This window comes from Papilio machaon, chromosome 5 (genome assembly GCF_912999745.1).
Source record: "Papilio machaon chromosome 5, ilPapMach1.1, whole genome shotgun sequence".
Taxonomy (NCBI): domain Eukaryota; kingdom Metazoa; phylum Arthropoda; class Insecta; order Lepidoptera; family Papilionidae; genus Papilio; species Papilio machaon.
Window position 1 is genome coordinate 945,470 of NC_059990.1, and position 26,900 is coordinate 972,369.

At 33.6% G+C, this 26,900-nt stretch overlaps 2 protein-coding genes across 4 annotated transcripts; both read right to left on the minus strand.

Moving 5' to 3' along the window:
• Positions 1–73: 73 nt before the first annotated feature.
• Positions 74–4,959, minus strand: LOC106720391 (transmembrane protease serine 9-like). The gene is made up of 10 exons (XM_045677998.1): positions 4,675–4,959; positions 4,253–4,466; positions 3,845–4,094; positions 3,421–3,573; positions 2,890–3,039; positions 2,473–2,545; positions 1,884–2,094; positions 1,301–1,550; positions 1,063–1,212; positions 74–238 (listed from the first exon to the last, which is right to left on the minus strand). Exons 1-10 carry the CDS (start codon positions 4,736–4,738, stop codon positions 86–88), a joined length of 1,668 nt encoding a protein of 555 aa, XP_045533954.1. The 5' UTR covers positions 4,739–4,959; the 3' UTR covers positions 74–85.
• A 4,522-nt stretch (positions 4,960–9,481) lies between these two features.
• Positions 9,482–26,226, minus strand: LOC106720390 (proton-coupled amino acid transporter-like protein pathetic). 3 transcript variants are annotated; one of them, XM_014515072.2, is made up of 10 exons: positions 26,145–26,226; positions 20,415–20,558; positions 17,533–17,616; positions 13,063–13,213; positions 11,912–12,033; positions 11,689–11,773; positions 11,377–11,618; positions 10,787–10,999; positions 10,366–10,535; positions 9,482–9,721 (listed from the first exon to the last, which is right to left on the minus strand). In XM_014515072.2, the coding sequence occupies exons 2-10, from the start codon at positions 20,471–20,473 to the stop codon at positions 9,483–9,485; spliced, it is 1,365 nt and encodes a 454-aa protein (XP_014370558.2). In that variant the 5' UTR covers positions 20,474–20,558; positions 26,145–26,226; the 3' UTR covers position 9,482. The 3 variants fall into 3 exon arrangements, with proteins under 3 accessions (XP_014370558.2, XP_045533920.1, XP_014370559.2); XM_045677964.1 differs by lacking the exon at positions 26,145–26,226 and adding an exon at positions 21,759–21,895; XM_014515073.2 differs by lacking the exons at positions 20,415–20,558; positions 26,145–26,226 and adding an exon at positions 18,197–18,246.
• Positions 26,227–26,900: the final 674 nt, after the last annotated feature.

Here is a 26,900-nt window from a genome sequence, read left to right on the forward strand (position 1 = left end):
CAAATCTTTTTAGGTTGTTTCAGAAATACAATCGCACGGTAGGCATGAATAAAACATTGTAACAGATGCTTGTTCCAGTTTATTATTATAATCCCGTTACAGTAGTGATGAAATCCCGGAGCTTCGGTGCGGCTAGGTCAGCGAAGACTGTCGGCGCTAGAGGTTGGCCGCAAAGGCGCCCGTACGACACGACGCCCCGGGCCACACCGTCTACCGCACCAACCCCTCCTGAGTCACCCTGGTCCCAATTAAGTTAATTATTATGTAATAGGAGTACATATTTCATCTCTTATTTAACCGGAGTAATTTTGCGCTTAATGTTGATTCTAGCGTGAATCAAATTAGTAAATAAAGCAGATTTTAAGCGGCTCTAGAAGAAGAAATAAAAGTACAAGATAAAGCACATCAATTAGTGTACAGTAACGTTTACAATTCGCCTATTTTGCTCCATATCTCAAATCTGACATTGGAACACTGCTACATTATCTACAGTAAAGCGATATAAAATAAAAAAAGTAGTATAAGTAAAGCCAATATATATCTCCGTACTTTAGGAGCCACGGCACTTTATTCGTTTATATTTGATGTAAGAATTTATTCATGTAGGTACATTTAAAATATGCAACTTTATTCGGGAATGCGGGAGCAGGAATGCGGTAACATGATATCGCCCACACACATTTTATTTCGCGTACATCATTTTACAGTAAAAATGTGTTTTATAAAATTTACGCTAAATAAACTATACGGACCTATCCATAAAAACTTAGACAGTGTTTCAATTGCATTTTAGCTTAAACAATATGTCAATCTTTTTATCGCACGCTGATATTAGAAATGACCAGGAATGAATTCTTTCAAGATTATTAGTATCTCTGGGAAGATTATGAAACAAATTACATCTTGCAATATATAAAAACTCATCCTTCAACTACAAAAATATGATCTTATTAGTTGGAAAAAATGTAAAAGTGACGTACGAGAATCATGAAGAGTTGTTATCTTACATATTGCCCAATCATAATCCTTTCAACGAATTAGAATTAGTGTTTAATATGATACCTGACAAGCGCTTTTCCCGCCTAATATAAAATTTCCCGCACAGAACATGTTGTTTGTGAACGTGGTCCCATAAGCGATGGTACATAGCATGCGGTCAATAATCGTTAAATTGACTGCCATCAGACTATCCGGTAGCGTGGATGCCCCTTGCTGAAATACACGAAACATAATTTATTAACTAAAATTTGTATTGCCAAAGACCAATTTTGATAAAAATAATATTTATAAACCGCATTACCCTGGTGCGTCCCCAACCACTGACAGTCATTTCAGACCCGGCCAAGGGTGAGAAACCTCTGGTTGGTAACTTTATAGGCTGAGTGCACGAATTGAACTCTATAGGTTTAGCCGTCTTGAATACGGCTATATCTTTGTCGAGTGGTGGATTATTATATTTTGGATATGGTATCACTTCTTCTATCGGGACTATTGAACCGTTCTTTCGGTTAGAGCTCCCTGTCCTTAGTACGACAGTGGATGGATCGACACTGAAAAAAAATACTTTAGAAAACCAATGAGGCTAGACTTATACCCTACTCTACCCTATCGACTTGAGTTATTTTTTTTATATACTAAGGAAGTAAGGGAGTAAAAACTTCTCTTTCTTTCTTTCAAACTGCACAAAACACTAAAAGCATTGGAACTGTTAGTGTTAAGAGATCGTCATCGTCCATAGACATCCGCAACACAAGAAGAACCACAGATGCGTTGCCGGGCTTTGAGAAAGAAAATTATCGACATTGTGGAAGTGAACTGTGAAATTAAAACTTTAAATACTTTAAAGTTTGAGAAACATGGTGGTAGCAATAATCTATACATACTTCTGTGCGCAATGTGCTGCTGTTAGAATAAATCGTTCGTGTACAATGAAGCCCCCGCAGAAGAAAGAGTTGTTAACAATAAAGTTAACTTGGTGCGGGAATTCTTCGCAGGTCGCGCGCCGACCGCCGACTATCCGAGCTTCTTGTCCGATACTCTCACTTTCTCCTTCACTTATGTTATCGATAGAATTTTTTTCAGTTATTTCATTTTCTGGATGATATTACAAAGATATTGAGTTCACATAAATTGTTGCATTAGTCTGAGAGTTTGAATTGCGGCTAGCTTTCCTAAAGCAGTACTTTTAAAAATCGTCGTAATTTGAATAATATAATTCTTTGTTAGAAATGTTGTATAATGTAATAAAATTATGAAAAAGAAAATATTGTAAATTAATCGAAACCAAAATCAACTTCTAAAAGTGTACAACTGATTTACTATTAGCTTTCCGACGCATTCGTTTAACAGATTATTGTTATTGCTGGCGTATACCACGTTTACTAGGAAACATGTAAAATAGAAACATAAAATCTATGCCAACAGTTCATATCGCTAGAAAACTAGAACATTATAGAAGACAAAAGTACTTACGATATGCAAACAAGAATCCACACATTATCAAATATACAAAGACTGAAGACCACATTTTCTCGGTAAATGTAAACTGAATAAATGTCTACTAACATGTGCTTAACTTGCAACTAAATACAATAGCTAGCAACGGAACTTATCTATTCAAATTTATCTGATTTTATATTTGTTTAGAATTACCCACATACCTTCAATGCTATTTTTTTCCTGACCTTACTCCATTTATCAACATATGTGTTAGTCAATGACAAGGGTACGATTTCTTTTTTTTTATAGTGGTTTTATTAGCGTCCTTTTAACTCGCAATCTCGCAAGTTTGATTTTTTAAACATGGTAAATAAGAATAAAAAACTGTAATTTTAACATAAACGTATATTATAAATTAGATCCTTAATCTAGAACATTAAATATAGTCTATAATCCCGTGTGCTTCGTAATAAAGTCCCTCATATCAGGCGCGGAGATGTCGGTGAAGACGCTGGGAGCGAGCGGCTGGCCGCAGCCCCGGCCAAATGACACTATGCCTCGGGCTACATTGTTGATTGTACCAATGCCACCGGAATCACCCTGTAATAAGAGATATTTTACTGTTAGCATACATGTGTATGTGTACAGAAAAGACTAATCTATAGCTCGATCATAGCTCGTTTTGTCACGACATTATGAAGGTAGAATAAAAAAAAAGATGCTTGCCAGAATCGAACTGATATAACCTAAATCTGCACTTCGGTGCCACTTACAGAGCTACCGGTGCCCTGGGCGGTATTTCTATAGCGTGCTCTTTATTACCATGCCTTGGAGTGAAGGGGGAACGTTTAAGTGAGATGGTGTAATTCGCAGATGTATTTTTCGGTACACGCCAAAAACGTCACTTGTCTGAGATGTAAAATTTCACCGATTGTTACAATGAAATAAATTGTAGTTTACTCTTAAATTATAGGGTGTTACCTGGCAAGTGCTCTGTCCCCCTAAAAAGAAATTTCCTGCGCACAGCATGTTCTCAGTGATTGAGAGCGGGAGGTAAGACGCGCGGCAGAGCGTGTGGTTTACTACAGTCAGGTTAACTGCCATCAATCTATCAGGTATCATGGTAACACCTTGCTGGAAGAGAAGTATATTACACAAAAATGTAAGTGAGCGGTTTAATATCAATTACTTACGAGAGGAACAAAAGGAATTACGTTTCACCGTCACATAACTGGAATAGTTGTTAAAGTTTTATTTAAAACAAACAAAACTAGAAATCAAAATTTCAGCAGAAAAGGATAGGAATAGAATCCTTGGTAATATTGTAATTATTATACCTAATATTATGTACGTTTTCTTGGATTCTTGCATATAACTATCGACTTCTGAGTAGAATAATGCATACCTTAGTACGTCCCCATCCACTAACTGTTATAACTTCACCGTAGCTAGCTGTTAGTCCCTTGGGAGGCAGAGCTATGGGTTGAGTGCAGGCATCAAACTGTAAAGGCTCGGCGATCTTCATAACAGCTATGTCCTTGTCGTAAGGTGGATTGTTGTACTCCGGGTAGGGTATAACTTCTGTTACTGTCACTTTTGTACCGTTCTTTCTCCATGTACTGCCGATTCTCATGACAACTGTTGAAGGATCGACCCTGTTGAAGAAATTATTTATAAAAATAATTCTACAATATGATTTATTTAAGTACAACAACACAAGCAACTTTATGTTAACTTATAAGTTAAAATAAGATATTTCATCTGAACTTGAAGTCAGAATATACTTAGGAATTTATGAAACTAGAATACATACTCTTGTGCGCAATGTGCCGCAGTCAGGATGTACTGATCGCTAATTATAAATCCTCCACAGAAATAAGAGTTGTTAACAACAAAGCTGACTTGGTGTGGGAATTCCTCGCAGGTCGCATTCCTACCTCCTACTATACGTTCCTCATTTGTATCGCTCTCCTTTGCTACTTCTGTGAATTTAACGTTCACAGGGACTCTTTCTGATAATATTACCTCTGTAATTAAATTTCAAATACTATAGATAAATATAACAGTTCACTGTACGTATGTAAATAAGAGGTTATGCAGAGACTATGGATTTGGCACGATTATGACAACTCTTGGAAATGAATAAACAGTCTGACGAACACCATTTTCTTACTCAAAAGATCAGGTTTTGTTTCACTTCTAGTATTTAATGTTAATTCAAGAAGCAGTACCTACCTATCGCAATACTGAGTCCTAAACAAGCTAAGAAAATCAAAAAACGCGACATTGAAGACGTCATATTCTAACACTACCTAATCTAAATTGTCGGTGAAATGCGATAAGGTTGAGCAAAGTGCTGCTATATATCGCGTTTACTATTGAATATTAAGTTTGTGTAGCGCATGACGGTCACGAAAGTGTTACTTTTCTCTCCGCAGGACGCCGTGACTCTTGATAGATACCCAGTAAACCGGTTTGTTTAGATCGGTAGCATATCTCTTGACCTTGTTTTGTGATCCACATAATACTGACCTATTAAATAAATCTTCTGGTAAATTTATGTAAATATGAAAATATTAATGTTAAAGTTATACTAGATTGCTAATGTTTGATCACAATGGTAGACGCCAGCAACAACAACATCTGTTGCACGAATTGGCCGGCTCGCCCAGTGAAATATTTACCAAGACCACACATAAGACAGGCGTGAAGTGGAAGTAATTCCGCGTTTCGTCTGAGGAGTATGCCGAGGCCTAATTTTAGTCCTCTTTTCCACCGTTTTCTTATATGGAAAGGATGGGAAGGGTAAGTGGATTTGTCGGAGTAGACGATGCATTGGAATGGGAAATATTCTCTTTTTGTGCGTCCCTTCCTCCATCAATAAGATGTAGGCAACGAATCCGCGATTGCGGATGTCTATGGTTGGCGGTCGTCTCGCTATTTCGGCGAATTCAGGTGGCCGCTTCTCGTTTTCCATCTTATCATATAAAAAATAGATTTAATATTATGTACTTACTAATAACATTTTTAGTACCTATGTCTATGATGGGATACTTAGGTATTTAATTATTGTTTCAAATATTATATAATTAACAAGAAAGTAGAAAAATAATTCATAGAATCTAAATTTTAATCAACTACCTCTAAATCTTTAGTAAACGCTTCTATGAGAAGTTCTTGAATTAATGGCAATTTAATTAAAAAAGAATCCTTTGTAAAATTATATGGCATTCGTTAGGGTTCCGTCTCCGCATCAGTCTTTTAATTAAAAAACTTGTTATATTAAGAGTTTTTAGTATTTGCGAGTTATTTAAAAAGTAATAAATTAATTAACTGCAAGTATTGAAATAACCAAAACTTGCAGTCTAAATGAACTACCAGGAAATGCTCTTGCTTTTAGTGAAATAATGTTAAGATATTAAAATCTGTTGAATGAGCGACCTGGACGAGGAAGTACCAGGACCTCATACCATTATGAGATTAGTACGAGTATTTTTTCATTAAGTTGACTAATTAGCAATTTCGCAAATATCAGTTTTTTGCTTTCTTTCGTGTATATTATTTTGGTAATGTCAAAAATTTATCAATTGTTCATAATACCAAAAGAGATTTATATAAGACTAGATTTCGTCCGCGACTCCGTCCACGTGGAATAAAAAACTTTGTAAGAAGCCTATAAACATATCTTCCAGACTATGACATACTACATCTTACCATCAAAATCCGTTATGCCGTTCTAGGGATACCTTTAAGCAAACATCCATCCATCTAAGCTTTCGCATTTATAATATTAGTAAAGTAAGATTATTGATTAATAGCTGCTAAATGGGATTAAAAACGTAGATCACGTATTACATGTCACAATCGTAAATTAAAACATAATTTAAAGTGTGACAAGAAAGTAACGAAAGTAAATATTGAAGAAAGTAAATTGACGCAGGACTTTCTACATCTCACATTCATTATTTATAAGGCGCGTTCATGTATGCCAAATCGTGCCATGTTTTCAAAATCAACTTTACTTTACTTACCGTTGGTTTTTGAGACCAAAATCTTCGTTTAAGCATATTGTTATCTCTGTTTTGTTAAAGATAAACATAGGTGGCGATATGTTTTATAAGGAGATTTCGGTCTTAGAAAATCACGATTAGTAAGGTAAAAGGCGTAAATACGGACGGAGTTCACAGGCGACAACTAGTAGCTTTAATTTATATAGGAACGACTAAAACACTCACGTACATATATCCGGTGTTGGCACCGACTAGTTTCTAGCTCATCGGGGGCCCTTCATCAGGGTGAGTGGGACTGGTATTATTTCGCGGACGCGGCCCTTCGCTCACTGATGGGCTCGAAACTCGTCGGTGCCGACACCGGATATATGTACGTTAGCGTTTTAGCCGTTCCTATATAAGTTAATAATAATGTCTCACGAAAGTTTGAATAATTTAACTAGTAGCTTTTAAAAAATTTCGTTCGTATAACTCTGGGTTATCACTACACAACATTTCCAGAGAGGCGATAAAAGGTTGTTGTATAAAAATTGGACTACGTTAATTTAAATACGGCAAGCGTAACCAATGGGTTTCCAGGCGTTTCTGCTTATAAATAATTCATAAAACTGATTCTTGTTAACAAAATGTATACCGGTGTGCTATTTATCGTCTATTGTCATGATAAAAGGTTGAAATAAACCTTTGAAAGCTTCCTCCTTTTCCTATTGCAAAATTAAATCTATTGTAATATTACTCATTCCTTTTGATTCCTTATGCTTTGAACACATTTGTTAGGTTACAGAACAGAAGCGTTTGTAAACAAATTCATTGTCCATATGAGTTCCACATCTTTTTTTTAATAAGACGTTATATTTTGTAAAATTTCGGCTGTAGTAATTCTAGGTCATATTTACTTAGGTTAGTATTTCTACAAATTTAATAATAATAATAACAAGATTTACCTTAAGCTATTAAGTAAATGTGTTTGTTGACGAAGCTGACTAAATACGTTAACAACTTGAATGAAATTCAGTGTTAGGTGAGACTGAACAAATTAAGTTACGTAGATTTAGTTACAATACATGTAGCAAAGTTGTGTATCATATAAACTGTTTATTTGTTTTTACAAATATCTTTATCTATCTGTCTACCTACGGTTAATAAAATTAATTAGTCTTAGTTAAAAAGTCTGTGATATAAAAAATGACGAAATATTTGTGTTGCGTATAACGAAAAACTAATTATAATTTTGGTGTCTATTGTTTTGAATATACCTTCTAAGATACATCCATCCATTCATCCATGTATTCATACATCCAAACATTCCCATTTATAATAATAGTAAGATAATAATCAGCAATTACCGGGGGATGTACTGACCATCGCGTGTGGGGACAACAATAATTATTGAGACACGGTTATATCATCATGTGTATGTTATTATCCAAGCCATATTTTTTCAATAATAGCGAGAATTGCCAATGTCATTGAAGCAGTTATTCAATCACGATATTGTAAAATTATCAAGGTGATTCCATAATTGGATAGAGATTTATATTGAAGTTGCGTCACGGTATTGCATTTCGTTACAAGAAAGAGACGGAAGATACACCGCATTTAGTGTGTAAACGAGAGCATTGTAAGAAAGTTTTCTGTTGTTCATGGTCACAGTGACATTTTTATGTACATCTATCTATATATATAAAAGAAAGTTGTGTTAGTTACACCATTTATAACTCAAGAATGGCTGAATCGATTTGTCTGAAAATTGGTAGGCAGGTAGCTTAGAACCAGGAAAAGGACATAGGATAAGTTTTACCCCGTTTTCTATTTTTTTTTTTATTCCGCGCGGACGGAGTCGCGGGTAAAAGCTAGTATGTTATAATTTTCTCATTTTACACAGTTTATAAAAAAAAACTTGAATTTTGTTATTTACGTGTCTACTGGATCGCTACACGAGTCTCTCCCTGACACAAGGGTCAACAGACAAACATAAAATTCAAATAAATGTGCAATAAAAGAACCTTTATTTCTGTTACACTCTGTTTATTTTGTGTCTGGCTTAAATACAACTTTACGATCATGTTAGCACCCGGCTAAATTGTTGATAAAAAGGCTTCATTTATTTAAGGTTACATTAAATGTTTATTTATATTCTAAATTGATTATTTATTTATTTACATTAGTTAACTTAAAATTTATTACTACATATAATTTAGTACTTATTATGCACAATTTATAGTCACGATATTTAAGCTTAAATCTTTTAGTTAAAACATTCAAGGACATATTAACTGCTAAAGTACTAAGTAATAGATCCTACATTAGCGGAATACAATGTTTGTACTAAGCAAATGTATAAATCTTACATATAAGTATTTAGAGTTCGGGAATGGGTAGCGTCTTAATGACACGAGCTCAAGCTTTCAATATTGTTAATGATCATGTCCTCCGTGACATAATCCGTCAATAGCGAACTTTACTAACTTAACCCTTCAATATTAATGAGGTGGTGATTGATTAAAGCCGATATCTAATCTATATCAAGTATTAAGTAAAATAATTTTACGTTTTGTAATGAATATTCGGTTGTTGATGGAAGAAATTAAAAGTATTTGTAAATTTTAAAAGTGACAAATTTGCGATTAAATTGTAACAGGCGCTTTAGTATACATAAAAAAAAATTGAAATTTATGCTTGAAATCCTGCGCCACGCAACTGATACTATGAATAAGTGTTTTATTTTTCATATATCCAACTTATTACTACGAATTGTAGGGGAAATATAAATATACGTTAAGTAAAAAAAAGCAATATATTCTCTCTATATTAACTTTGTATCAAAATGTGAATAAGCAAGATTCTACGAAACATATTTGCTTATAGACAGATATTACTCTTTTATATTATTAAACTTATAGGATTTTTTTGTTGTTGAATGCGATAATTAAGTACCTACTTAAAAATATAGTCTTGTTTTAGTTATTAATATCCTTTCTTAGTATTTAAGATATTAACAATTAAATTTATTTAAATAAATTAATTAATATATCACAGATGTTCCAACATGGATATAATGGAGTAGGCGACCCCAGATACCATGGCGATAATAGAGAAGATTCCTATGAGGCAGTTCTTCCAGAGGATCCAGTTGCAGGGTCCCAGATCCCGGCCCCAGAGCCACACTGTCTCCACGATAGCGGGTAGCAGCAAACCCATCACTGACAAGCAGACCGCACCCACTAACTCCATAAAGAGTTCCAATTTGGGTATCGCACTGGCAACCCCAACTGAAAAAGAAGAAATAGTTATAAATTATGTACGAAGACATTTAAGACTATAAAGACCGGATATTATAAAATATTTTTTTCTGTTCAAACGCATAAACCACTGGTTCTATCTCACTTGTCGAGTTTCACATGCCGACTCATGTCACTGTATTGACATATCGTAGAACATTTTGCCAAAATTGTAATAAGCTGTTGTTAAATAGTGTTTTAAAGTAAAAGCATTAATATAAAACATATATTTATCATATATAAATATATCGGCTACATATAACAATGATTATCTATGTAATCGATGTATGTATAAAATATATTCTATCCAATCATGTCTATTCAGATGTTATATAGTTTTCTATTATTTAAACACATCTAACGATTCTCGGAAGGAAAGTGTTGCTAATCTTTTCTATAACTACATTTTATATTTGAATGTCTTTGATTTCGTAGCAAAAAAGGAGACAAAATAAACGAATGATAGATTTATATTGAGGACATAAACACGGAGTGCCGACTCACATCAAATAGAATAATGACAGCGGCATGATGATCTGAGCAAGAAACCAGCTCGTATTCAGTTACTTTTGGTCTCTCGCTGTAGATATCATATCAGATACTATTTTTTCTGGTTAAAATAAGTGTCAACTCACCAATGAGTACAGTCCCAATGAACCTGAGAGCAGCCATGCCCCATCTATATCCTCGAGCCGGTATTCTGTCTTGTATCCGTCGCCACACCACGTCTACTGGTACGTAGTAGACCAGCGCGAACGATAACAACATTACACACGCCACCAAGATTTTAGCAGTTTGAGCTAATCTAGAAACAGAAAAATATAGTCATGTATCTCAACGTTTCTTCAAGCTAACAAGTGGTCGGAGGGAATAGACAAAATTGAACTCACATTTTTAAGTATAACAATAGATAGAAACACTAGCAGTAGATCAACGTTTTTCAAGTAACGTCTATCGGAAATATTTAACTGATAACTTTTAGGACTGAAATATTTATAAATACTTATTTAATTTCCACGTATTTAATTGTACTTATTAGAAAATAATTTTGCTTACATTTCGTCTTGAGGCAGATTCAATGTGAGACTGCCTCGTACTTGCTCTCCGAAGTTGAGGTATCCTGCGAATCCAACGAAACCGTAGAGCACGGCCACTGCTGACATGGCGATGTTAAGCACGCCCGGGCAGCCAAGGAAGTGGTGCGGCTTCGACATCTCGTTCTCAACGGGCATTACCACTCCGATGCCCTCCATTGCGAACAGACTCGTACTGCGAAAAATAAAATGAAGCGTTTTTTACTAGTGCGACAATTATTAGTGCAAGTGTAATAAATATATTCAAAGAAGATTGCATAGAAGAACAGCACCACAATAATGTAAAATGTAAGTTATGTAATAGAAGTTTCTTGTAAAGATTTCTCTAACCTAACTCCTTTTGTTTTTAAATGGCAAGCATATTACATTAAGACTTTGCTATTTTTAATTCACAGAATTTGTTAGATGGAGATACATAAACCTGTACTAGCTTAATTACGTTACTACAACATTATTAAAGTACTACTAAACTTAAAGTATTAATTAGTTTGGGGAAAGCAAGTTAAAATAACATTATTATTTAATCAAATACCGATAGTTAACGGAACTTACCTAATAAAGTTCGGTATTCCGGTAATTGAAGTAGCTAAATTTCTCTCGCTGATCTTCGGCGGGTCCCTCAGGCAGTAATAAATTGATATGCAAATAGAGCCTAACCAAACGAAGTTCGCAAAGGCAGAGAATGGTACTAAGTACTTAAGCGTACTAATTTGTGTTAAAGGTATAAGCACGACCAGAGTCAACCCGCAGTATACGGTCACCGACCAGTTAGGGCCTCCATACACGTCTGACACCTGGGAACATAATAAACAACATTTGAACTTACTTTAAACCAAGTAAAATTATGTTTGTAGCAATTACTACCTGTTTGAAGGATTCAGCAATGACTACGGTGTAAACACAGCACGCCCCTAGATGTGTGACTGCTAGCGCCCAATCTGCGAGCTCCCTGTGACAATTTACTAATATAAAACTCGAATAAAGCTTCACCAAATTAGTTTTAACTGCACATTAAGTTGAGCTTTCATAACTTTTTATTACTTGTCTTTAAATAAACAAAATTTATACAACTAAAATCGTAACTTACCTCGCAAAAGGTGCGAACTTTCTGACAGGTTTAGGTCCATTTTGGAACACCAGGTCACAAGTGTCGGCATATCCGAGCGATGGTTTCTTTACTTCAACACACAGCTGTTGCGACGTTTTCACCTTTAACAAAAGACATTGAAAATGTCTCAGAAATTATTAGTAGAAATTATTAGTGTCTTAGTTACAGAAATATAATTTTTTTACTACGAATAAACAAGCAAGACAATCTTATTCAATTTATATGTAAAACCAAAGATGAAAGAGAAACTATTATATATGTAATACGTGGAATACGAAAAGAATCATAACCTTAGTATAAAATTAAATCCAACTTATGATCTGAACTTATTACATTAAAATATTACATTTTTCATCGGAATGTATGCGATACAGCGAAGGGAAGCGTATATATACGTAGGTGATTTTATAAGGTTACGATAGTAAACATTTGTGTTTCGAATATCTAGAAATAACATAGATAGCTAGATAGCTAGATAGCTAGATAGCTAGATAGCTAAATAGGAAAATCTTATATCATTTCACGCTTTTATCGCTATTAGGTATTATAATATGTAAAGTATAAAAAATAACATTTCACCATTACCACCTCGATGCGGGGGCCGCAACAGTAAGTACTCTATCATGCATTTCTATCAACCGTCAAACTTGGACTCACACTTTACGCTTAAAAAAATGTAAGATTATATTTGTGTAATAACCAAGCCAGTTGAATAGTATGCATCGGTAGCTTTCAACAAACATCAAGAGACACTCCTCAATGGTTAACATTAGGGTAATGAGTTGTGGCGTACTGGTTTGTTTTTCATAAGCCGACGAGTAGAAAGTTACTTAAATTGTGGGTATTCTTACGCAATGGCACTTTTGAAAGGTTCTAAATGGAATGATAATTAATTTTCTTTTAAATTTGAAATCATTTTAATTGTGAGATAAAAATACGAATAAAAACTACTCAACTACTAGGAAAAAGAGAATGTAACAAACATGTAGTATATAGAGCAGTATCACACAGTAGTATGTTACAGTAATATGCAGTAGATGTATGGAGTATGCAGGGAAGTGTGATCCGGTCTTTACAATTATACCATTTCCACTTTAAGCGGTAGTGTACTAAATCGTTTGATAACTTACGAGCACGTGTATGACATGTCCGCATATGAAGCCAATGATAAGTGTACCAATGACTCCAACGAGCAGGCCCGCGTTCTTAAAGGCAAGCGGCATGGCCAGCACACCGGAGCCGAGGGACGCCTTCAGTAGATGAGCCAGCGCACCGAAGCTCCTGTAATAAGATATCATTGACTTTAAGTTAATTTAAAATCTAATTTCCATCCAATACCTTGCAGGGCTTTTGCCGTTTTTGTGTCAGTAGCGCTTATTTCCCCTGGCGCGGTGACTACTTTATAAAATAACAACCGCGCGGTGCGGGGAAAGGCACTTAGTGAAAATAGATATTAAAAATTAATATGTCAATAGTATTATATATTCAGGGGATGTTACGAATCGAAAGATACCTTCTAATGGAACACACGAGGACTACTTATGTTTGCAAATTACTGTTATACTGAGAACCAATTTGTAGATACACGTGTACTCAAAGCGTTTCGTGTTACCGAGAAATTCCACTCAACACCGAAGGATATGAAAAAGCGTCTGAAATCAGTCCACTCCTTTATAGTTTATTCATGACAATAAAAACAAATATAATGATTCAAATATTAAAATAATTTCGGTAATCAAATCGTGATACGATATTGAAAGCAAAGTTACATAGACTAGCAAGCATTTACACCCTTTAACTTAAATAATAGTATTTGCTTATATAATCTTGTTTTTGATTTTTTTTATGTATTAGCTGTTAAGTATATAATGACACTAAACGTTACCATGAACTCTTCCTAAGTACCTGAGCGAAAATATATTAATACTGGCTGTCGCCCATGACTCCGTTCGCGTGGAATTAAAAAAACATAATAAGTAGCCTATGTGTTCTTCCAGACTATCATCTACATGTCTAATTTCATTGAGATCCGTTGAGCCGTTTTGGAGATACCTTCAAACAAAAATCCATCCATCCAAACAATCGCATTTATAATATTAGTAAGATAAAGTAAGATCTTTATGTTTTTAAAGCAAATGTAAGGGATGAATATATGTTTTTGTACGAGTATTGTTGCAATAAAAATCTGTGGTAATACTCGTATTAAATATGAGTAGGCATTAAGTTAAGGGCGCGACGTACCTTCAAAGCTTACATTATAGCGGGAAGTTATTCATACAAGATGAATGATTGACGATTATTTTATGATCGGAAATTTATCGAATTTACATAATTTGAAATTTATTTATCGACTTTTAGTGAAATTTATCGCTTTGCAGCCGTTTAAAGTGATTTATACTTACCACTGATCAAAAAGTTTTCAAAATTCATAATTATATTATTCGACTAGCAACAAGAAGTGCTGTGCGGTCAAGAAGCTTTCTATTTGTTATAATTTGTATATATGGTTTTAAAAAATGTTTATACATATATATTTATTGACTTGGGATATTATGCATATTTAACATTTTTTAAAAGATTAAATACTATAAAATTCCAATAAAATAAAATATTCTATTTTTTTATATAAAATAAAAAAAATCGATAGAAAATCCACCTAAATAAATAAAATTTACTGTACTAAAGCTCAAGTCTGAAAGACTAATAGTTTTTTAGTAAAGTGTACACCACAAAACTACATTGTGTCATAGTAGGACTGTCTTTGCTCGCCCTGATAAACATCGATCTTATGATCTTAGCCAAAGAGAAGATAATGTTTAGCCATAAAAATTGACTTCCGTAATACTTCTATTAATGTATAGTCAAACATGCATATATGGTCCGGTGGATAGGCGCTGCTATCGCTGTTAATTTTACCATGAAATATATGAAACCAACTTACCATGGGTTTCCGAGACCAGGTTTCTTTGACAAAACAGAGATAATAATTTGTTTCAAACGAAGATTCTGGTATCAGAAATCCACGGTTAGATATATTTATCATTGACTGGGTGGCGCTAGTGAACTGTCATAACTAGTTTGACTTATGCCCACCGGGTCAGATTTCCTTGTAGATTTATAATCTATACATACTGAAAACAAGTATCACTGCAGTGAAGTTCTACGGTAAAATACGTCAGTATTTAAAACGACAAGGATAGGACCCAGTGGGCATAAGACTAAACTACTCGACTAGTTCGACTTATGCCCGGTGGACAGATATCCTTGTCGGTCCATAACAATTTTTACATCTTGATTTAGTAAACAGTCTATAAGCATTGCCTAGAGTATAAAATCTAATGACACTAGCTTTAACTCGGATTATAAACACGACGCGGACGTTATCATTATAAGTAAGGCATTAACTTACGTTGATCCCGTACTTTCTGTTTGCACAGATTTTTATGGCAATTCATAATGCGTAGCCTTGAGTTGGTAAAAATATATTAAGTATAGATTATGTTTTACGACTTTCAAAAACTATGTAAATAAGAGTAAAAAATTTTAGCGTTTTACATAGATAGCGAGTTATTGTTATACAAGCTAGACACGTGCGCAGGTAACAAGTTTATAAAAATTGCGTACAATAAAATTCTTTCCTATTTTTATTTTTATCTATTATTGAAATTGTTTTATTAAAATATCACTGTTAAAAGCGAATATGGTGTGGAATAATTGTGTATTCCATTTTTAAATGAAGAATAAAATACACACAAATAAAATGAATTCATCAAAGAAAATGTTTCGTTATTAAAATGTGGCATACATTTTAATTAAAATAATTCCACAGAATCGATGAAATAAGGGAATAAAATGAAATGTTTTCAATATTAGCATAAGAATAAGAATATATTTACTTCGGTAATTTCACATAGTTATTATATATTCACATAACTATATGTATCAGAGTTTATTTACAAATCAAGATAATAGTCAAAATATTTTGACCTCAATAGCCGACTAATGAGCCATTGACCGGTTTTGTGTAAGAGTGTTGTGTTCCTGCAACTGTAATGACTTCATTGTCTTTCACAAGATGTCTAATGTTTTTATGTTATATAACCATAGATACATATGTAAATACATCTAAATGGAGTGTCTCGTACCAGTTTGACGTATAATTGTAAGACGATTTTCGAAATGACATTATTATGCGTGACACAAATGTTTACCAGTATAATTAATTTTTTCCCAAATTCGGGTAAATTTAGTGTAAAAAAAAATTTGTTATAAATGATATATATTGTTATTTATCTAATATACGTTAAAACATTTTTTATAACAAACACCACGCTGTTTTATGGGTTGTTAAAAACTTAATAAGTAGTCTATGTATTCTTCCAGACTATGTTATATTTCTGTGCCAAATTTACAATCCTTAACTTAGGGGTATAAAAATAGATAGTAGCCGATCCTCAGACCTACTGAATATGCATATAAAATTTCAATAAAATCAGTCAAGCCGTATCGAAGGAATATGATAACTAATATTGTGACACGAGAATTTTATATATAACTAGCTGTCGCCCGCGACTCCGTCCGCGCGCAGTTAAAAAAAACTAAATGGGGGGGGGGTTATGAAAAATAGACGTTGGCCGATTCTCAGACCTACTGAATATGCTCACAAAATTTCATGAGAATCGGTCAAGCCGTTTCGGACGAGTTCAAGTTCGAACCCCGTGACACGAGAATTTTATATATAAGACAAGAGGTGGAATTCGATTTACTTTTTATGTAAATATTGTGATGTAAATCACAACACTAAGAAATGTACCATAAAAAGGCCTCCCGAGGCTTTATAACACGCCATAATTTTATACTCCGAATACTCCATCTAGTCTAGAGGTATTATCAATGAACATTACGTTATTTACATAATTGTAATTTCAACATCACGATCTAGTATCTAACTATTGTTGCAGATAACGTGGAACCCAGTGCAGAGGCATAAACATAACGATTATGAATGATGCAAAATGTAAATCATATCTAAAACGCCAGCATCAACAACAATTGTTGCACTCCCAGTTGTTGGCTCCCCCAGAGAAATACCACAACCACATTGAAGACGGAAGCAATTCCTCGTTTGGTTAGATATGTGTGCATGCCGGAGGCCTAGCTTTAGTTCTCTTTTCCTTTCTACTCTTTTCTTATTAGGAAAAGATGGGAAAGGGAAGTGGATTTGGCGCATGAGAAGCCACATAGGAAGGGGAAAAACTCCCAACGTAGGCAACGCCATCTGTAATTGCGGATTTCTTTAAGCAGCGGTTGCTTTGCTATTTCGGCGAATTTAAGTGACCTCCTCTTCGTTTACCACTTTATAGTTAATATAAAAAAGAACACTAAGATGATTATTTCGATCTTCACAATAATTTTTCTCTAACTTGCCCACATATAACTAACTATAAAAAAATGAAACATGTATTGTAATTTGTAACACACATAGAATAAGAATTTAATTATTTTATTGTATAATTACCCAACTTTAATTAAGTTTAGTGAGGTATTTTTCGATAGAATTTTATATAGATATATTATTAAGATAGAATTTTATAACTTACGATGTATTAGATTCCGTAGGTCTGTGCTCAGCTGGAACATATGGATCCAGGTCTTCTCGCGATCCATTGTATGCCAGTTCGATCCTGAAAAAATATAGTTATTATTTATTATGTTGCTCAGTATGAAAAGCGGTATTTCTAAAGACCAATGAGGAAAAAGTTTTTCTCTTTTGGAACGGTTCATTAATAAGAAAGCGCAAGCTGTTAGAGATTGTCATTAGTAGATTGGTATTAATTAGAAATTGTAAGAGATATACTTATTAATATCTGTTTTAATTAAGGAGAAAACTCGGTAGAAATTCATTCAATGATAAATTATACAATTTAATATAGTATCAGTCAGTTTGTACTTAGGAAAGTGTACGATGTGCTTCAGTAATAATTCGGAATATTCTAACAGAAGTCTTGTTTAGAATAAGTTTAAGTATGTTATGCATACAGATCTAAACACATTAATTCCTTTATAGTTCTTTTCAAATATAAGGGTGGACCAAGCTCAGCGACGTGCTGCGCAGTGTCATCTCCACGTATTCCGCTATGCCCCGCTATATCAAAAATTGTTCTGCGCAGCGATTCGCGCGAAGCTAAGAGATATCTGTAACCTACTATACTTTGAAAAAGTAATGAAAATGTTTTGCAAGATAGGTATGATTTTAAATGATACCTCCGTTGTGTAGCGGACATTCCGAAGTTCTACGGACACAACCTCTCTTTGTGAAGGCGTAATAAATCAATGCTGTTCCAGGATCGGAAATGATTGAATATTTAATTACACGTGCGGGTGATGCAATGAAAAATATCTCTTTCGTCAGATAATGAAGCGAGCTCAAAGATTGGGGTTAACTTGACACCATCGCCTTGAATTGCTCCTCATTATTGATTGTCAATCAATACCATGTACTGTTTATATGAAACTAGACTTGTTTTTTTTAATACTTTGTATTTATAAAAGACAAATATTAAATTTGTTTCGAAACAGTGGAAGTAATATATTTAAGTAATAGAGCTAGAAAAATAATTGTGGAGTTGTAATTTAATAGAGCTGGAATGATGAAGTTATTCTTTGTCGTGGAATTTTGTAAGTAAAAATAAAAGAAGACAGTTGTAAAACTGAGGAAGGTTAAATTTCCTTTTAGTGGATACGTATTAACCGAGAGAAGATAATGTGAAAGACATTGAAGAAATACTAATAGTCTATAATCTACTTTATACTAATGTTATAGAGATAAGATTTGATTGTTTGCTTGCATTGAATAGGCTCTGGAACTATAAAGCCGAAGTGAAAAATTACTGTAGTGAAATTTGACAAATTCTTTTACTGTTGAGAAAGTACACGATCCCGGGTGCCACAGGCTATATTTATTACTAGATTTTTTAAGATAAAGTCGCGGTCAACTGCTAGCGTGTAATATAATAATACATAAGACTACATACTATGTACAGTAGAAGCAAAATATACGACAGGATTGTACAATAAAATAATTTATTTGAATCACATTTAGTTTAAGAGAAGACTTCGTGACGTGCTTTTTAGTTACGTAAAAAAAAACTACGTCCACGACCGCACGTGTTATTGTCTTGTTTAAAATGTACAGAACAAACAATATAATGTTTACGAGGGCATTAAACAGTCAGAATGTAATCTTTTGTCGCCTCGAGATATTAACAGCCAGAGATTTATATCATTGTACATTAAAACCACTATTTTTTATTTGCAAATAATCTTTGTGTATTATGTTTCTGAAGTTGACTGAGTTACTGCTATTCTTTAACATACACATTTTAGTCTTTGAAGTGCTTTTAGTTCTTAAATGTTAGGCGTTAAAACAGAGGGGAAGCAATCAGACATATGAACCGATAGGAACCAAACTACATGTATGTTTCATATTTGATATCGACCTAGCTATACAACATTTCAAAGCATAGGGATTGTTGAAAACGCGAGTGAATGGAGAACCAAGTAGTTGGCTGACGCATTGTCAGACTCAAGCGTTATATTGTTTCAGTCGACGTGAATTCTACATGCAGTTTTTTCACAATAGCTGAATGAAATATAGCAAGCTCTCGCTATAAATAGAATGAGGAAGTACCACTTCTATCTGCCATAAAAAATATTATGTAAATATCAGTAATTTCGAAAAGAAAAAAAGATTATTTATATTGTACTTATTTCTTCAGTGGGGAAAAAGAGAAATAAGCGAACAGGTCATCATAAGTTTAAATTTTTGAAAATCAGGCAATGGAACGTAAGACATTCTTAACATCAAGTGGGATCATGGTTGAATCCAGTGGATTATTCAACACAAAAAAAAGATATTTTGACAATTATTTGACATATTTCGATGTTTATACTTGTGAATTCCATACAAGTTTCTAAGATAAGCTAATTCTGAATATAATATCTTATCGTTGTTTTAATATATGTCTACACTTTGTTATACTGGAATTAAATTGAGTTATCCTTGAAAATGCGTTGAGTTGTCGATATGTACACAGTCATTTATAAAAGGAATTATGTTTTGTACTTTATTGTTAATGTTTCTTTGAAATCAATGCAAAGACACGTCTGTGATCTGACAAGAAAAACAAAAGGCACGGGTATAGCAATTGTATAAAACTACTAGTATATACTAATACCAAAGTCTATTGATTGTTTGCTCTTGTTAATTTTCGACCTATTGCGTTTAAATGTCTTTTGTCAAAAACATGTCAAATCAATAACTCACATGAATCAAATTATATATTTGTAATAACTTTGCAATGCGATATTCGATGTTAAGTGGGTCGCCAAACTTCTGTGACTGTACATTTTTGCCAGTTAAACTGGTTTGGAACATATTTAAAAATAATTTGGAAATTCCCTTGGTGTTAATGCAACTTACTTTGAGCTGTATGCATCCTGCACGGTTCGTATCGGAGGGATCTTCGGATCCTTCATCATATTGTTTTGTTTTATTTAGCCCAGTTTTTAATTGATACTAAGTGAGTAACTGCACCGTCGTGATCAGCATTGCCACCTTTGTTACCTGTAACAAATGCAAAAAAACATCAAATTATGAAAAAACTGACTTTTGACTACTTGATTATGTGTTCAAAACCCTCAAGTCAACTAAATTTTATTAAACATGCATCTTAGCCCAAGCTAAGAGCTGAGCAAGAATGGTTACAAAAAATATTAGAAAACTAGCTTTTGCCCACGTCTCCCTCCGTGTGGAATTTAAAAAAAATCTTTATAAGTTGCCAATATATTCTTTCAGAATATGTTCTACATCTGTACCAAATTTCATCAAGATCCGTTCAGGCGTTCCGAATATACCTTCAAACATCCATCCATCTAAACATTGGAATTTATAATAACTAGTAAGAAGTAAGATACTACCTACCTACTAAGATATTAAAATTACAAAAATAAATAAATTATTGACGTAATATTGTTTTACATTAAATGATTTGCTCTATAAATAATATATGTAATAATAGTTATTATTCCACAATATTCTTCAACTTACTTCGAACAGTTTATTCAAAATTACCGAAATTGTGGATGCATTGCCAAGTTTATGCAGATACGGGCAATTTTTTAAAGCTTAAAAAGCTACTAGCTAAATAAAGTTTTATTATTTTTTGTGCATTAGGGAGTAATTTTAAGCGAACGCTGGACTTGTCTGATAAGGAAGTCATATAAATCTGTTTTTGTTAATGCATTATTTCATTTAATCTTACGAATTTTACATTGTATTTAAATTACTATAAAAATAGTAATAATATATTAAGTGAAGTTGAAGTGGTTAAAAACTGCGATTAAAAATGTAATTTTTCGCATAGTTATTTAAATAATAAGACATCATTTTTTAGTTGCACGTATACGAATGGTAGATGATGCAAATGTTTTATAATTACCGATTTTTTATATCAAAACATGGCAAACGAGCAAACGGCCACCTGAATTCACCGAAACAGCAATGTGACCGTTGCCCATAGACATCCGCAATCGCAGATGCGTTGCCTACCTTTCTACTCAGGGAAGATCTGAAAAAACTTTGGCCGTTTTCGACTTGGAAAAGAGATGGAGCCATCGCTTGGGAATTAGTGTATATTGAAGTAGTTTTAGACACATACAAACATACAACAAAACTGCCACCGGGCAGCTTCTAAGTTTTGAAACTCTTATATCACCTGGGCAGAACTAACAATGAATTAAAACTTGTCATACCACGATCACTCACCGAATGATGTAATTAATTGCGAGGGCGTTTCGCTGTATGTTATCAGTGGAAGGCATCTGTTATCAGCCGTGTTCTCTGCGCCGCTGTCACGCCACAAGTAACCATTGACTAGCAATCATCAAGACACACACGGATACAGGACGTTGCAAAACTCCGCTATTACTACGTAACAATTCTTACAGTCCGTTATTCTTACATTACAGTGTTGCACACCACAATAATTTTTTTAATATTTATAGTGATGATAAAAGGACACGCTGTAAGTTTACAGCAACGGTAACTATTCAAGATTCGTTATAATTTGAATACAGAAAAATATAAAAGGTATAAAATGGATTGTTCATATCGCTAGATTAACCTTAAGGAATTGATGTTCATTATATCGTCACATTAAATGATTTTATAAACATTTTGAGACATATTTAAAAATCTATTTATTTGGGATTATTTCTCCTATATTATGCGAAATGTACTAAAATTTTGAAAAGAGAAGACCAATGTTCTGTTGGAAAATTTTAATTCGAATGATACTTCACTCTTTAAAATTGATCAAGGCGTTAAGGTTACTGGAGACCACAATTCAAGGGATTTTATAATGCAAAAAATATAAACCTACATCTGATAGCAGTATTTGATTTAAATAAAATTAATTATTACAGTAAATGCGCTGCTTCAGATATACTCGTACATGATATGATTCAAGTGTTTCATGGATTCACAGATGCTTTTGAAACTTTGTATTAAAATATTGTTATCTTTGTTTTTTCAAAGGGAATGATAGGGACAGTATGTTTCTAAAGTTATAAAGATAAAGTAAACATACAGTACTCGTGTTGATATTAACACTTCACTTTGTATTGTTTTGCGTTTTAATCGATACAGTAATCAAGGTGAATAGTACTTGGGAATATCGTGATGCGAACTGTGTAAAAGCTATTTTGCACGTATGCTATACTAAGTTTGCTTTGTCTAATTTTTCACATACTAATACATTTTATAAGCCTTTTACCAAAGAAACAACTGAAGTTGAGACAAAATAAATGAGGATACTTTAGTTATTTTTTCATAGAGATGAAGATATGACGCTGTCTTATTATGCATTGAATGTGCTCATTGTTTTGTTTTTAGTTAATCACTTCAATGGATGACAGAATTATTGTTAATGCTTACTAGCTTCACTGGGGATAAATAAATCAATATTTCTATATTGTTTACTGATCTGTTTATTTAAAATTCAATGTTTGTTTTTGTTCTATGTGTACTACTCTGTTGATCAGATTATAAAGAAATTTTCTTACGGTGTTCTGAGAACTGCCGTGAAGGTAAACAGAAAGGAAGGAAAGGAAGAAAGGATACAAGATTTTTTTATAGTAAATATTTTTTTCATGAAAACTAGAAAAAAAAACACTGTTAACGAAGGTTATAGGAAGCAACAGAAATACAATACAATATAGTATGTGTTGATTCACACGCTTTGTTACGCAAACCTGACAAGAGGTTAGATAATTTGCATGGAGGACTTAAAATATTAACCATGTATGGAGAAATAAAATGTCAATGTTGCTATTAAATAAATTAAATTATTTTCTTGATTGTTTTGCATTTATTTTTCTTCGCAATCTGTCGCGCTTGGCTTCAAACCTTGTACCACTTTGTCGAGGTCGTATGTTAACTCTGGCCGTGCTGTGTGCCAATTGTAACAGCCGTGCTGGTTTGAAGTGTATGTAGTTTTACACTTCATAGTGGTAGATTCCGCAACAGCATTAGCTGATGCATAAATGAGTCCCTCGCCCGGTTCAATATCCCGATTACACAGAAGTCTGGAGTGAATTGGAAGTATTTCTGCGTTACGTTTGAGGCGTGCGCCGAAGGCCAAATTCCTCTTTCTACTTTTATTCATTTAAAGAATGGGACGGAGAGGTTTTTAAGGTTCTAAAATTGTAAATAAATAAGAGTCGCTATATTAAAAAAAAAAACATAGTCTTAAAGCGGTAGAATTATATATTTTAAATCATTAAGCTTATATATATATTTTTTTTATATGACAAGGTGGCAAACGAGCAAGCGGCCACAGGAATTCGCCGAAATGGCGAAGCGACCGCTACCCATAGACATTTGCAATTGCAGATGCGTTGCCAACCCTCAATCGACGAAGGAGAAGACATTCCAATGCATCTCCTCCTCCATCAAATCCACCTCCCCTTCCTATCCTTTCCTTATAAGAAAAGGGTGGGAAGGGAAAGAGGACTAAAATTAGGCCTCCGGCACCACACTCATCAGACGAAACGCGGAATTACTTCCACTTCACGCCTGTCTTCTGTGTGGTCGTGGTATTTCACCGGGCGAGCCGGCCTATTCGTGCAACTGATGTTGTTGTTGCTGGCGTCTACCACTGTTAAGTTATATATTTCCCCCGTAGAATTGAACGATGTAAATGCGGCGTGATGGTAAAATCGTCCAATTTTATACCTTGTAAAAACAATGGCGTATAATTGCAAATTACGAAAAATCTGTTTATACAAAGTACAGATTCAAATCCGTTCACACATAAATATATTAAAAACTGTAAAAAAAAATATATCGTATAATGAACGCCACCGCGACACGCGAATGCACTAGTTTGCCTTGTAAATATAAATATCATTTTAAGTTTAATTTTGTAGAAGCACGGAAGTACCTTTAGGTTAATTACGTTTTCGGTTAAAATGTCAAAAGATTATTGAAAAAAGTATTTAAGAAGAAAACAAACATTTACAGCAACATGACTTTAAAACAAACCGGTCACTACTAAAGTTTTTCGAGGATAACGACTTGGTCTTGAAGAAATTTATTCCGTTTATGTAGAAGGTTAGGCGGAAAGAAAGATAGCAAATGTGTCGTTTTTCCCATATTTAGCTAAACTTTAACAACGACGGGGGTGGGGGGGGGGGGCAGTTACTTACTATTGACCCATATTTGTAGAAATCGGAAATCTATTTCGTTATTTTAGTTGTCAGGGCTAAGATATTATACCGCAGCTATTGCCGAAGCGTTGTTTGTTATGAATTTTGTTAGATTTTAAATCGGTTTACTTTCACTATTTATTGAAAACAAGCAATAATTGAAAAAAAAAAATTATAACAAAGTAGTAAACTGTCGCAATCTGAGTACGTTTAAACATATGTAGTATTAACAAGTTAAATAACGTCACATCAACACGAGGAAAGGTTGTACATTTTCCCCGCATCAAGGTTGGTTACTGCAATTGACCGTGACAATTGACAATCGGGTTGTCCATACATTGTTGTGATAACATGACGAATATTTTATAGTCATTAATAGAAATGGCAATACTGTAAAGTGCTTTACTTTAGTCGGGTTGCGGATATAAAAATGTTGAGAGTCAGAACTCGTTGGATCGTGTTCTTCACCATCATCAACCTGCCCTTGTCCCTACGAAGGATCTGCACAGTATGTATTACTCTTCCATGCGTCTCTCGTTGGATTTTGTTGATTCAAAGTTCTATTCAATAAACAAACATTAAAAAAATTGTCCAATAAAAATGTGTAGTAAATTATGTAGTAATAAAAAAAATCAAATCAAAGTTAATTTTATAAAAACTTCCTGACTTTTTTAATAAAGAGTGTCATAACGTTTGTAACATACTTAAACTTTACTACACTTTTTTATTAAGGGCTTGGGAAAGCGAGGAACATTTTCCATGAAAAATTTCCCTCGACGTATTTTATTTGATTGCAACGAATGTACTTTTAGAGAATAACATAACTAAATGGACTTTATTGTAATTAGCATATGCCTTAAATAAACCATTTTTGTACAATTTTTACAATAAAAATAAAATATTAAATCAGAATTAAAAAATATTTCTAGTCAATTCTGGTAGAAAGATATGTTTACGTTAGGTACATACTTAAAAATATTGGTGAAATGAATCCGTATTTTTTTACCGCGTAAAGGCTAAAAATCTATATATTATTTAGACTATAGTTTAAGCTAGAGTTGGGACAAAGTTCAATTGGAAAACTTTTAAAAGTTTCAGATGAATAGGTTTCTTGGTAGTTTGAGTAAAACAATGAAAAAGAATATAATGAATTCGATCCAGTTTTAAATGTTAATAGAAACGTTGTAAAATGTTGCTTTTGTAATAAAATAAAATACGTAAATGTTGAATAGGTGTTGCAATACATGAAGGTAATTTTTTAAATTTATAACTTTTATTAGTAATAATACCTAAAAAAATGACATTACAAAAAAAAATTACAAATAATATATCGTAAAGCACAGAACAACTCAAAGATTATAAATTAAAAAAATTAGTAAATCCAAAACTTATTTAAACTAATTATTTTAACTTCATTTATAGGATGTTTTAAATTAATACTTACTCTATAAATTCACTGTCTTGTTGTCAAAACATTCACTTAAAAATGTTACAGTTTTACCAGAGTTATTTAATTTCACTGATCACAGAAAAGCAATTAATTTTTTATTTTTAAAAATTGGCGCGAATTTTATTACTCGAACGCGCACCGCTCTATCTTGCGCCGAACGTTGAACTGCGAAACACAACAAACAATATTGTTTAGAGACAATCGCCAAATTGACTTGTAGTCGGCCAGTTCATCAGGCCTCGGATCAGCAAGATGCAATCGATAGTTGCCATTCGATTCGATAATATCGATTTTGAATCGATAGTCAACTGCAGAACTGCAATCGTGAGTCGGTAATCTTACTAATATAATAAATGCGAATGTATGATAGTATGGATGGATGGATGGATGTTCTGCAGAACGGCTCAACGGATCCCCATGAAATTTGGCATAGTCTGAAAGAACACATAGGCTACTAGTTAGGTTTTTTTTAATTCCGCGCGGACGTAGTCGCAGGTGACAGCTATTTAATAAAGCCTTGTGTGCTCATTGGCTTTGGACACAGCTGCAACAAGGTTTGTTCATTCGATTTCACAATTCGATTTATTTATATCGATTTAGTATCAAAGTCAAGACTTTGACGAGACAAACAAGTTTGTTTCGTTACCAGTAAAACTGTAGAAGCTAATTGATATACGTTTAACTACGACTCTAAACATCTTGCGTACATCTTTTAAGGTAAGTACTTGGGGTCATCAGTTCGTGATTTCG

Bases quoted from the DNA above. Each gene is read 5' to 3' on its own strand.
- LOC106720391 (XM_045677998.1), bottom strand. From the start codon at position 4,738: ATGACGTCTTCAATGTCGCGTTTTTTGATTTTCTTAGCTTGTTTAGGA. The intron at 1,551-1,883 runs GTATGTATAGAT...ATTTTTTTTCAG, and splicing joins GCAGCACATTGCGCACAGAA to TGTCGATCCATCCACTGTCG. The intron at 1,213-1,300 runs GTAATGCGGTTT...CGTGTATTTCAG, and splicing joins GTGGTTGGGGACGCACCAGG to CAAGGGGCATCCACGCTACC.
- LOC106720390 (XM_014515072.2), bottom strand. From the start codon at position 20,473: ATGATGAAGGATCCGAAGATCCCTCCGATACGAACCGTGCAGGATGCA. The intron at 17,617-20,414 runs GTAAGTTGCATT...ATATTTTTTCAG, and splicing joins CAGGATGCATACAGCTCAAA to GATCGAACTGGCATACAATG. The intron at 9,722-10,365 runs GTGAGTTGACAC...CTTCTTTTTCAG, and splicing joins CATTGGGACTGTACTCATTG to TTGGGGTTGCCAGTGCGATA.